The sequence below is a fragment of the Oryza brachyantha genome, chromosome 6 (genome assembly GCF_000231095.2).
Source record: "Oryza brachyantha chromosome 6, ObraRS2, whole genome shotgun sequence".
Taxonomy (NCBI): domain Eukaryota; kingdom Viridiplantae; phylum Streptophyta; class Magnoliopsida; order Poales; family Poaceae; genus Oryza; species Oryza brachyantha.
The window spans coordinates 366,860-377,737 of NC_023168.2; the positions used below are offsets into that span (position 1 = coordinate 366,860).

Genomic DNA, 10,878 nt, shown 5'->3' on the forward strand with positions numbered 1-10,878 from the left:
TATGCATATGACTAGCTGACTGATCTTCTAGAAAAAATTGATAATATGCTAGTATTATGTTGGAGGGTGTAATTTCCTTCTCGCTGATAAGTGGGGCACCTGAGTCAAATGACTCGATCTCCTGAGGTGTTTAAACGTGCATGAAATGAAACACTTATGAGAAATAATAATTTTTAAACATATAATCTTTCCATAGAGTTGGGTTGTGATTACCCATTGGGCTGGGCCTCCACGAAAGCCATAGCTTAGACAGGTCCAATTCAGGTCGCTCGTACGGAGTTTATTCCCATAGATTTTCCCGTGTCTCTCAGCAAGTATTTTAAACATGAGCTACTATTTTTTATATATAAATATGATGTGACTCACATGATGTTTCGTATTTTTTTTTCACATAAAAGTCAACCAATGACTTTTTTTATATATAAATATGATGTGACTCATATGATGTTTCTAATTTTTTTCTTCACATAAAAGTCAACAAATAAAATAACTTTGCATACATCTCGTTGGTTTTATCTCATTACACACAAGCATTCATCGGAGGAACATTGAGCTTTTTCTCATCGTTTTCATCTCTCTCCGGGTAGGAACATTGAGCACAAGTGCAACGGCTTGAGCTTATATATATATAATAGCTCTCGTTGGTCCCGGATTCCCGTTTCCTTTCCACCCGTTGCCTGCTTTGCATCGGATCGGCACCTACCTCAGAATCCGAATCCTCACTTTCGCTCTCTCTCACATCGGTCTCTCCGCTACTCTGCTTTTGCTTCTTCTCGAGGCCATCGCTTCATATATATGATACCTAGCTAATTGCGCCGACGAGTACGAGACCACTAGTTGCCAAGAACGGACAGTCGCCGCCGGTAAGCTTTCCTCTTGCATATCATTAATTAATTTCTGTTGCTTTGGTTCTTAGTTTGCATCTCAGCATGCAAGATCGGTTAGTTCCCAGAGAGTTCTTGTTTAGTTAGTTTCACCTCCCGGTTAATTTCTTGGATACTAGTAATAGTTTTTAGAGATGATTATCCTAACACAAATCCTGGCCTAGCTTCTTAATCATGGTGTCATGTTCTGGTGGCTCCACCTGTCGAGTTGAGATTTCTAGACGAGACTAGCTTGCTCGCTAGGCTAAGGTGTCACCCGTGGTTGCTTCCTGCTAAGATGAAGGCTCTAGAAGAAAAGGGCGGATTTGCTTTGCAACTCTTGTTGCGTGATCACCATAGGAATAGAATGTGACATTTTCTGATGACTGCCTGCCTGCCTGCCTGCCTCTTCTTGTTCATACTCATAATAAACTTGGAGCAGTAACATGTGAGGCGCTCTGCTCTTGTTTGCTTCATTAATTCTGAGCACTTTCAGTTTCAGGGCTTGTTCAGCTTGAACGCCGGCTCATCATTTCAAAGGCCTACTATACTAATGGCACACACAAACAAGGTAACTCTAATTCTCATGCTCATGCTTTTGTTTGTCTTAGGAGACGATCCAAATAGTAGAAAAATTAAGAACGCAATTATATAAAAAATAAAAAAATCTCTTTTGGAATTTCTTTTAAAAAGTCGAGGCCACCTTTGGCTGCAAATTTCATCGCTTTGTTCATCCTTGCTGTCCATTTGATCTGTGCAATTATACTACACGTATCTGTCAAGTCAGGTATATATTCATGACTTGCTATTTACCGGCCGTTTGACGCAGAATCACACTGAGTCGTTTCCTCCTGGAAAGAAGATTACAATCGTTTTTGTCATAGGTAAGTACCCCTATCTGCTTTTAAACTATAACTCAATGTACTACTGAACAACAAGTGCTCCTCACACTACTATGAGCAAAAGCTTTTCCTACTTTGTGACTTCATACTCCATTGAGCTGATAGTGATCAGTCCATTGATGAATCATTTTGCAGGTGGCCCTGGCAGTGGCAAAGGCACTCAATGTGCCAAAATTGTGAAGCAGTTTGGCTTTACACATCTGAGTGCTGGTGATCTCCTTCGTGAAGAAGCAAAATCTGAAACTGAACAAGGGTAACAATTAGTACTAGCTAGTCCAAGTCCTGGCTTCTCGTGGCTGGTTTTATTGTTCTAATAACTGCTGCTGATCTGATTTATGACTGTGTTTCATCAGTACAATGATCAAGAATCTCATGCATGAAGGGAAGCTTGTGTCATCTGATCTCATCGTTAAGCTACTGTTAAAGGCCATGCTTCAAAGTGGAAATGATAAGTTCCTTGTTGATGGGTTTCCACGAAATGAAGAGAATCGACATGCCTATGAAAATACTGTAAGACCGTTCACCTAAATTTCTGAACTTTAGGTCGTTTTTGTGCTAAAAAGTATATTTAACAATAAACGAAATGATATAAAAATAATTAATAATTATGTAAATTTTTTGAATAAGTCGAATAGTTAAACGTGTATTAAAAAGTCAACAGCGTCAAACATTTAGGGCTAGGGGGAGTATATACACCAAAAGACACTAGTAGTTCTGAAAAAGCACAGTATCATTTTTTGTTTTTTCTCCGTGTTTCAAAAAAAATGAGTACTGTTCTTGGAGCTCCTTTATGGTATATCGTGCTATCTTGGCTGTATTCTTATCAATAGATTATTCTTAGTTTTTTTTTGTCGGTTTTTTGCACGCGCACTTCCCGAAAATACTAAACAATGTCTTTTTTGCAAAAAAGTTTTTATACAGAAGTTCACAATCTCATCTCTATGGTAGATTTTCAATTTATAGTAGTTAATTGTATAGTTTATACTATTAAATAGTTATAAAAATCATATAATCTTTCAAAAGAACACCGCCCTTATAGTGTGTCCTGCTAGTGATTCATCGGTCCAGATTCATTCTATACTAGTAAAAGGGGGGTAAAATTCTCTCGTAGTATGGGTAATATATGTAATTAGTACATACTACTAGTACAAGGGTATTCTGAGAAAAAAACAACGGTATATATGTGATTTGTTAGGTACAATATATGATTTGCGCAACGGTATATATGTGATTTGTTAGGTACAATATATGATTTGCGCAAAGATTAACCTCAATTTCACATCCATGTATGAAATTTATGAAATTATTGTGTTATTTGTAAAAATGCTCCCACAAATAAATGGTTAAATTTCATTCATACTAGTGCCCATGTATCAGTAGTACGGTGGAACGTAAAATAACGCTTCTTCTTGTGCCAGATTCACATTGAGCCAGAGTTCTTACTGTTCATTGACTGCTCTAAGGAAGAGATGGAGCGCCGCATTCTAAACCGAAATCAGGTTTGTTTTACTTGTGATTTCTTAATTCCAGCATGCTGTTTTATTTGATTGGTGTGGAGCACTAAATTTTGTAATCTGCAGGGAAGAGATGATGACAACATTGACACTATTAGGAGACGCTTTGATGTTTTTCAGCAGTCAACCATGCCTGTTATTCAGTATTATGAGAAAAAGGGGAAACTCCGAAAGGTAATCAGGTCTTGAGTTTATGAACATCACCAACGTGATGAGGTTTAGTTTAATAATGACAAAGCAACTGTGTCATGAACTGTGGCTGTGCATCTTCAGGTTGATGGTAACAGACAGGTAGATGAAGTTTTCGAAGACGTGAAGGCCATTTTCGCTCAGTTGAACAATCAGGTAGTGCTCATGTTTTCTCATCTTTGATTTTGAGTCTGAAATTTATAGTGTAAATAGCATCTGTATCTGAATAAAAGGCTAGAATTTCAATGTTTTGATCTGTTTTTTTTTATGTAGGGAAATCTTCCTGGTCAGCAAGCTGGTGGTTTGAGCAGAACACAAATGAATCCATTCAAACGTTGGTTCTTGGACTTCTTCTGTGGTGAGCAACCTCCATCAGCTGCTTCAGCTTACATCACTTTAACATAACGCATAATTTACAGTTCGGTGTGGTGTGATGACAGCGTTTTTCATTAACTGTCAGGTTGCTTTGGGACTCAAGAAGCAAGAAACTGACTGCCTGTAAAAACGCAAGTGACATGATATACACTAATAGTATATACGTACGGTGATGGTGTGTTGTGCTGATTGACATGTTGAGTTTAGTAGTTTAGCTGTTTGTGAGCTGTGAGGAAATTGAGTGTGTGCACTTGTTTGTAGATTGCAACTTCAGAGATCTATGTCTGACAAAGGACATACAAAGCAACTATGCTGGATCTCTATATTGGGAGCTGTTGTTACTGATGAAGTTGATGTGGCTCTTCCATCCATCTGTTTACTGCAGAAATTTGTACTACTGATACTTTTTCCTAGAGAGAGAAGTTTCAGACAGTGATGTGTGTAGTACTACATGATGTAAGCTTCTTGGGCCTGCAGGGCCTTGACCTATGGTTGGGCTTATATCTTTAGGCCCACTTACTGCTAGATTTCCCTACCGAGAAAAAAAAAAGTATATTTTGTGTTCCTTAACTATAAGCCGAGTTTGATTTGCATCACTAACCATAAAAACAAACAGGTATAGATGCTCCTCAATTGTTAAAATCAGGTCGATCTTCCTAGGCTATTCCAAGAGCAGCTTTGGTTAATGTCGTGCACAAGTGGCTTTCGACCTTGTCTTCATCATACGTTGCCGCCACGTGGTGTTTACGTAGCATTAAGAGTAAAAATAGAAACATCAATGGACATATACATATGTCATTGGATGTTGGATTATAAAACATGATGCAAATATACAAGCCCACATGTCACAGACCAATAAATTGAAATTGTGGCGGACCCATGTGCCAACCTCTCACTCCACGGTCTTTTTCTCGCCCTTTCCTCCCCTCTCTCCATCTTATCTTATCGACCTTAGTTGCATCATCAACGCCTCAACGGTGACGTAGCCCAAGTAGCATCCAAATCTAATTGACCTTGGCGCCCTCTGCGAAAACAAATGAGTAGAAATACAATGGTAACTATGTATGTGGTGATTGTGCTCTAGTACCAGTGAAAGCTAAGGAAGTCGACAATGGTGGTGGATTGCCTTGAGACAGCTACTAAGCTTAGGCAAGGCTCATGGTGCCGACGGCTGGGAATAGAGAGTATACTAGGGTTGCTGATGATAAGGGTTTATAAGCTCAGCGGATTAGAAAGAAGGCGGAGCCCTAGGTGGCTTTGGCGTGGTGAAGGTGGGAGATAGGATCCATTACATACAAATCTTCACGTGGACAGGGGTAAACCACGTTTCGCCAGTAACGACGAGTACGATGGGAGAGAATAACACAATGAAAATAGAGGTAAGGAGAGAGAGTGGATGTGTGTAGAGGGGGAAGGTGGAGTGTAAACTGACAGGTGGTCCCACCAAATCGTAACACCTCTAAAACAGTTTGAGGAGGTAAAATATTGTTCCGGTTTTACCGCTGGGGGATCAAGATGGGATTCTATGGCCGAGTAGGAATATCAAGTGGATGCAGGCGTGTATATATGTCGGTAAGCTACAGAATGCAGAGGCTGGAAGCTAGGAGTAGTAGAAGAGCAGCAGCATGCAGTTTATCTGATCACGGGAAGCAAGCGATTAAGGCCGGCAACGGCGACGGCGACGGCGACGGGGAAGGAAGGCCGACGGTGCGTTTCGCGATCATGGGCAGGAAAGAAAGAGAGAGAGAAAGAGAGGAAAAGCTAGCTAGGCAATGATCAATTTAATTAGTTATTCATTTATGCAAGCGTTTGATTTTTTTGTTTTTCTATCAAACACATTTATAATGCATGGGGTGCTGGGAGGGAGGACGTGTATGTGTTTCTTGACTTGTGTATACGTGTTTAGATTATCATCCAACGGCAGTAACCGGATTTGATCGATAGAATTAAAATTTTTAAATATGTGATCGTTACGCGGAGCCTTAACTAATGCACATGTATATGTATTAGTGAATGTCACTAGCTAGTACAATAATTAACAAAAGCAAAGCTAGATGCATTGTATCTATGGAGGCCGGCCATTAATTGTCGATTAAGCTTATTAAGCTTGCCCAATTGCATTTTGATCGCATGCAACTCGATCGATCGATCACCCAAAGATTTGGCTTTGGGGAATATCGTGCCTCGTCCGATCACGACGTGCCTCGATCGCGCCATGACAGGCCAGCTTGCTGCAGGATCCATCAATCAATCAATGTTAAATGCATTTGCATGGACCACTCCCAGTCATCCATCCGGCCATCATCACCATCGACGACGACGACGACGACCAATTATAGATCTTTCTCATGCAATTGCAAACGTATCTATCTATCGTGATCCATCAGCAGCTAGCTACGACGCAGATGGCTTAGATTACACAACCCAAAAAGAATTTGAATCAAAGATCATGCATGAGCAATAAACTTATAAAGCAATGATTATTAGTTAGTAATAACACACAGTACTGTTTACGGTTATCAAGCGGCCGATCGACGTCCGTCCTATGTAGCTAAACAAACAAACAAACTTGTTTTGCTGTTCGTTAATTAATTTTGTTGTTGACTGATGGATGACTGAATGCACCTGGATTAATCAATTAATTAATTTGGAGCAAGCATGTGGCCAACACCTGCATGAGCTAATTAACGCCGTACCTGTGTCTCCCGCCCGTTGTTGCCACACATCTCTTTATCGTTCTATCGTTCGTCAATGAAGCTAGTAAGTGACTTGGAAGAAGAATAATAATTAATATTGCATTGACGAACTGCTAGCTCGATCTTGTTTCCGAATGGCTTGCATTGCTTTATCACAACCCTGTAGACTGATCTTGATGGCCGGAGACGAACGATCGATCGACGACACATGACCGACCAAATGCATGTTCCTTTGTTGTTGCGATGATCGCATCTCATCTGATCCAGCCACAAATGAAATGCATGTAGATAAGATATAAGTGCCGGCTGGCTGCATCAAGTGGGATGCATGCTTGCTTGCATTGTGTCTACTGTTGTTGTTAGTGGCAATAATATTGCATCAAGCGTATGTATGTGCACCCTGCCGCAAGATGTTTATGCAATCCAGATCGATTTTAGACTCGTCACCACTGATCCATCGATCCAGCATATCTATCTCAAGTTCTCAACACGATATATCGATTGATGATCAGCTAGCTAGCTAGGGTTGAAACTAGGCTGCTCCCTTGGACATGAACAAACTAAAACACCTACCACCTCTCCCTGCGGTTTTGCTTCCACTGCATGCCACCATGCATGCATACACTCCATGTGGGCATGCCACCCTTAAGAAATTGGGATAGGGTTCCTGACTTTTGAGCAACTCTAACGGTCTCTCTAAATCTCATTCTCCATTATTTACTTATTTAGCAAGCTTGTCAAAAAAAAAGATTCATCTCTATATTTCCGATTTGCTCCAACTTTCTCTACATATGCTATTCTCCAAATTTACTGGCTCACGCATGTCATTGGAGAGTATGGAGGGTGGTTAAGGGGAGATGGGTGGTGGGACCCATGTTTGGTAAGTTTGAATCATTCTAGCTTTCCAAATCTAGCAAGGGGGAAGAAGTTTGTGAGGTTGAGTAGCAAAGCAACTTGTTTAGCAAATCTATTGGAGATTATTTTCTCTCAAGTTTGCAAAATTTTACTATGAAGAGGTACATATCAACATTGTTAGAGTTTCTCTTAGTGGGAGGTTAGGAGGCGATGATTTAATGGTGAGACATAGAAACATGACCTGGCAAGACAATGACAGTGGTATCGAAGCCGCAAAGTCCGCAATGGATAATTGATGGGAAAGATAGGATGGCAGGGGTAACACGGAACGGAGAAGTTAGTATGTGGATGTTAGCGTTATAGGTATGAGATTCCCCATGGACCCTTGCTTACCTTGGCAGGAGTATGTACATGATCCTATTACAGAAAGAAGTCTCGTACACATGGATAGAGTTCCGAGCAAACAAAGAAAGAGTATCTGATAAGGAAACAAATACGGTCATATTCGGTCCCTACCGAGATGGTTCGAGTGATTGTTTTCCTAATTCTACTTCGACGAGGAGCAACCATGGGTATAAAAATACAAGACCCGGGAGAAGGAGAACCCAAGTTAATTGACCCTGAAGGACAACAAGAGATACACAAACCATATCACGCCAAGGCTCCAGGAGCACACTCATCGAGAACAATCCCATGCAATATATCTATAGGGTAATCTAGCTAGCCAAGTAAATAGTTTCAGGTCTTGTATTTGCACATCTCACAAATAACATATAAGAGCAAAATTGGCTAAGGTCGATAGAAGTAGGGCTATTAATTGATGGGGTTTGAACCTATATAAAATTCATATAATGTCTCATTCTGGTTGCTACAGTCTCGCGTATACATAGGGGATGAGGCCTGAACCTATATAAAAGACAGTGTATTATCCAAAGTATTATCTATGCTAAAAATATGTATAACTTGCATTCATCGAGATATAATTAAAAATATTACTGGTCAAAGCTAAAATTAGACAGGTAAAAGGAAGGAGACAGTAGCTAGCAGCAGTGATAGCCAGTGAAAGAGAAATGTCTTTTGTGCAGTGCACGATCGATGAGCTGAGCGCTTGTGCAAGATGTTGAGAGATGCAAGGGGGTATGGCTATGGCAGCACTGAGCAGCAGCTAGCCAACTTTATCCAGCTAGATTCCCTTCGATTTCCCATTCGCCTTATCAAGTCAAAAGGAGCTGCTTTCTTTTCTTTTAGCCACGGTCACATGCCTTTGTTAATTAATGTGGACATCTATCTAATCTAGCTATCTATATTACGTACTGGTGCATTTGATTATATAAATGACGAGTACTTACTTCTCGACCCTTTTAATTTGTCTGAAAGAAGCATCTGAATTTTGTGTGCCTCAAAGCTAATTATGCAGTCTGGTTATTGGTTAATATATCCCTGCCGGTATTAAATAGTACAGTATATATTTGATCACACACGTAGACTAGTAGAGCAGATCGAGGTACATGACATACAGTAGTACTGTACTCCTCCATGCTTGAGAGAATCTCTGTTCGCTTTAGAGATGCACAGTCAGATGACAGAGTTTATAGCAGCAGTAGCCTCTATTCTTGACCAGCGTCCCACAGAGGCATGCACAAGCAGGTTTCATCATCTTCTTCTTCTTCTCATTGCAGCTTCAACAGTTGTTGAGCTTTGATCACTGCTGCTGCAATGGTCCCAATTTCTTACTGTTTCAATTACTCATGTGTTGTGCAGACAGACAGACAGTCAGACAGCGCATCTTTTCTTTTCACCTTCAGTGTTCTGCACTCTGGAATCTCATGACCCGTGCGAGAACTAGTGTAGTCTGTCAGCCAGTCAGTCTCGTCTGATCATCGCTAGCTAGTAGCAATCAAATCTGTGGAGCTGGTACCCCATATCTTTTCTAGGGTTACCTTTATTATGTGCATGTTTCTCAAAAAGAAATCAAAGGGGACCCGGATGGAAAGAAAAAAAGAAAGAGATCCTGCCTGCACTGCTGCCCTTTATCATGCTACTTGCTGCATCCTCTCAATTCACAACATGGACAGGCTTCAAGCAGATGCATGCTCATGTTTTGGTATATTTGGTGTCACTAGGGTGGGCAGAAAAATCCGAACTTGAAAAATCAATCGAATTAATCAAAACAGAACTAACCAAAACCGAATTTTTCATCCACCGGTTCAGACTAACCAAAATAATTCCAATTAATTCGGTTATAGTTGTCGGTTAACTGAACTAACCAAAAATATTGAACTAATATAAACAACATTACAGTAAACCATAATATATCACAAAGTCCATTAAATTATGTAGCTATGATGCTATGGTTGAAGATATATTTGTGTGTTATTGTCATCTTCGGTTATTGAACTATAAAAAAAGACATAAAAGAGACGATGTGTTATCATTTTTTCTTTTAAATCATATCGATTTTTGTTGCAATCTTGGTTTGTCAAATTTTGGTTACGACTGAAACTAAAACCAAATTGCTCGGTCCTGGCTTTCTCCAAACTAATTTCGGTCTTGACTTTCTGATAACCGAAATTTCCCCGGTGACCAAACTAACTGAAGCAAAACAAGCGAATGCTCACCTCTAGGTGTCATGGTTAAGATCTACAAAAAAGATATTTTTTTCAGTTAATTACACATCTTTTTTTGGAGAAATCATCATTAAAAAAAGACATCTTTTACCAATTGACAGAGGAATGCATGGTTTACTCCATGCATAAAACTGACTTAATTACCATATATCATCTTTATCATCACTGAAGAATGTTTTGGATGGTCCAGAAATTCAGAACAGCAGCATGCACATGCCAATGAAATGATCCTATATATCCATACTTATCTGTAAATGCTTGGATGGTAACATTTCAAAGCAGGATCGATGTTAATCAGTCCTTAAACCTTTACTAAATTTAGGCGCATGCATGCTTGGGCCAAAATGGCAAAGCTTTAGTACCAATCCACAAGAGGTAATTAATTAGTCAATCAAACATTCATTCAGGATCCCATCTCGATCAGGAACAAGCTGAGTGTATATACCACACGCACAGTACACATATATATCGTATATGGCTCATCTCTTCCTTTCTCTTCAAAAAGCAAAATTCAGTACTGGTAAGTAACGTAACTTGTCTAAATTCATAGCCAGAAGTTGCTCTATTTTAAGACGGATAGAGTAGTTTAGAAGCACAAAAGCTGAACGAAAAATATGAATGGACACTGCAACTACTATGCAAAGGTTGGGAGATGTATGCATGCATGTTGGCAAGTTGGAGCATGGTGAGGGAGGCTATACATATGCATTGCATGTGTACGTTGCTACATACAGAGCTAAATGGTCTTTGAGACTTGATAGAGCAAATCAAATGGGGTGATTGCTTGACTTTTCATGAAAAAAGTTAATCGACGTATTTATAAATAAAAAATAATTTATAAATTATATATATATATA

General features: G+C 39.7%; 1 protein-coding gene across 3 annotated transcripts; it reads left to right on the forward strand.

Moving 5' to 3' along the window:
• The first annotated feature begins 690 nt into the window (after nucleotides 1–690).
• LOC102700903 (UMP-CMP kinase 1) lies at nucleotides 691–4,192 on the forward strand. 3 transcript variants are annotated; one of them, XM_006655635.3, is made up of 10 exons: nucleotides 691–863; nucleotides 1,360–1,434; nucleotides 1,693–1,747; nucleotides 1,901–2,018; nucleotides 2,119–2,275; nucleotides 3,184–3,264; nucleotides 3,346–3,453; nucleotides 3,553–3,624; nucleotides 3,742–3,826; nucleotides 3,929–4,192. In XM_006655635.3, the coding sequence occupies exons 2-10, from the start codon at nucleotides 1,417–1,419 to the stop codon at nucleotides 3,958–3,960; spliced, it is 726 nt and encodes a 241-aa protein (XP_006655698.1). In that variant the 5' UTR covers nucleotides 691–863; nucleotides 1,360–1,416; the 3' UTR covers nucleotides 3,961–4,192. The 3 variants fall into 3 exon arrangements, with proteins under 3 accessions (XP_006655698.1, XP_006655699.1, XP_015694252.1); XM_006655636.3 differs by having other exon boundaries at nucleotides 1,366–1,434; XM_015838766.2 differs by having other exon boundaries at nucleotides 1,377–1,434.
• The last annotated feature ends 6,686 nt before the right edge of the window (nucleotides 4,193–10,878 follow it).

Excerpts from the sequence above, each read along its gene's own strand:
- LOC102700903 (XM_006655635.3), top strand. Across the intron at positions 2,019-2,118 it reads AAATCTGAAACTGAACAAGG|TACAATGATCAAGAATCTCA; the intron begins GTAACAATTAGT and ends GTGTTTCATCAG. Across the intron at positions 3,625-3,741 it reads TCGCTCAGTTGAACAATCAG|GGAAATCTTCCTGGTCAGCA; the intron begins GTAGTGCTCATG and ends TTTTTTATGTAG.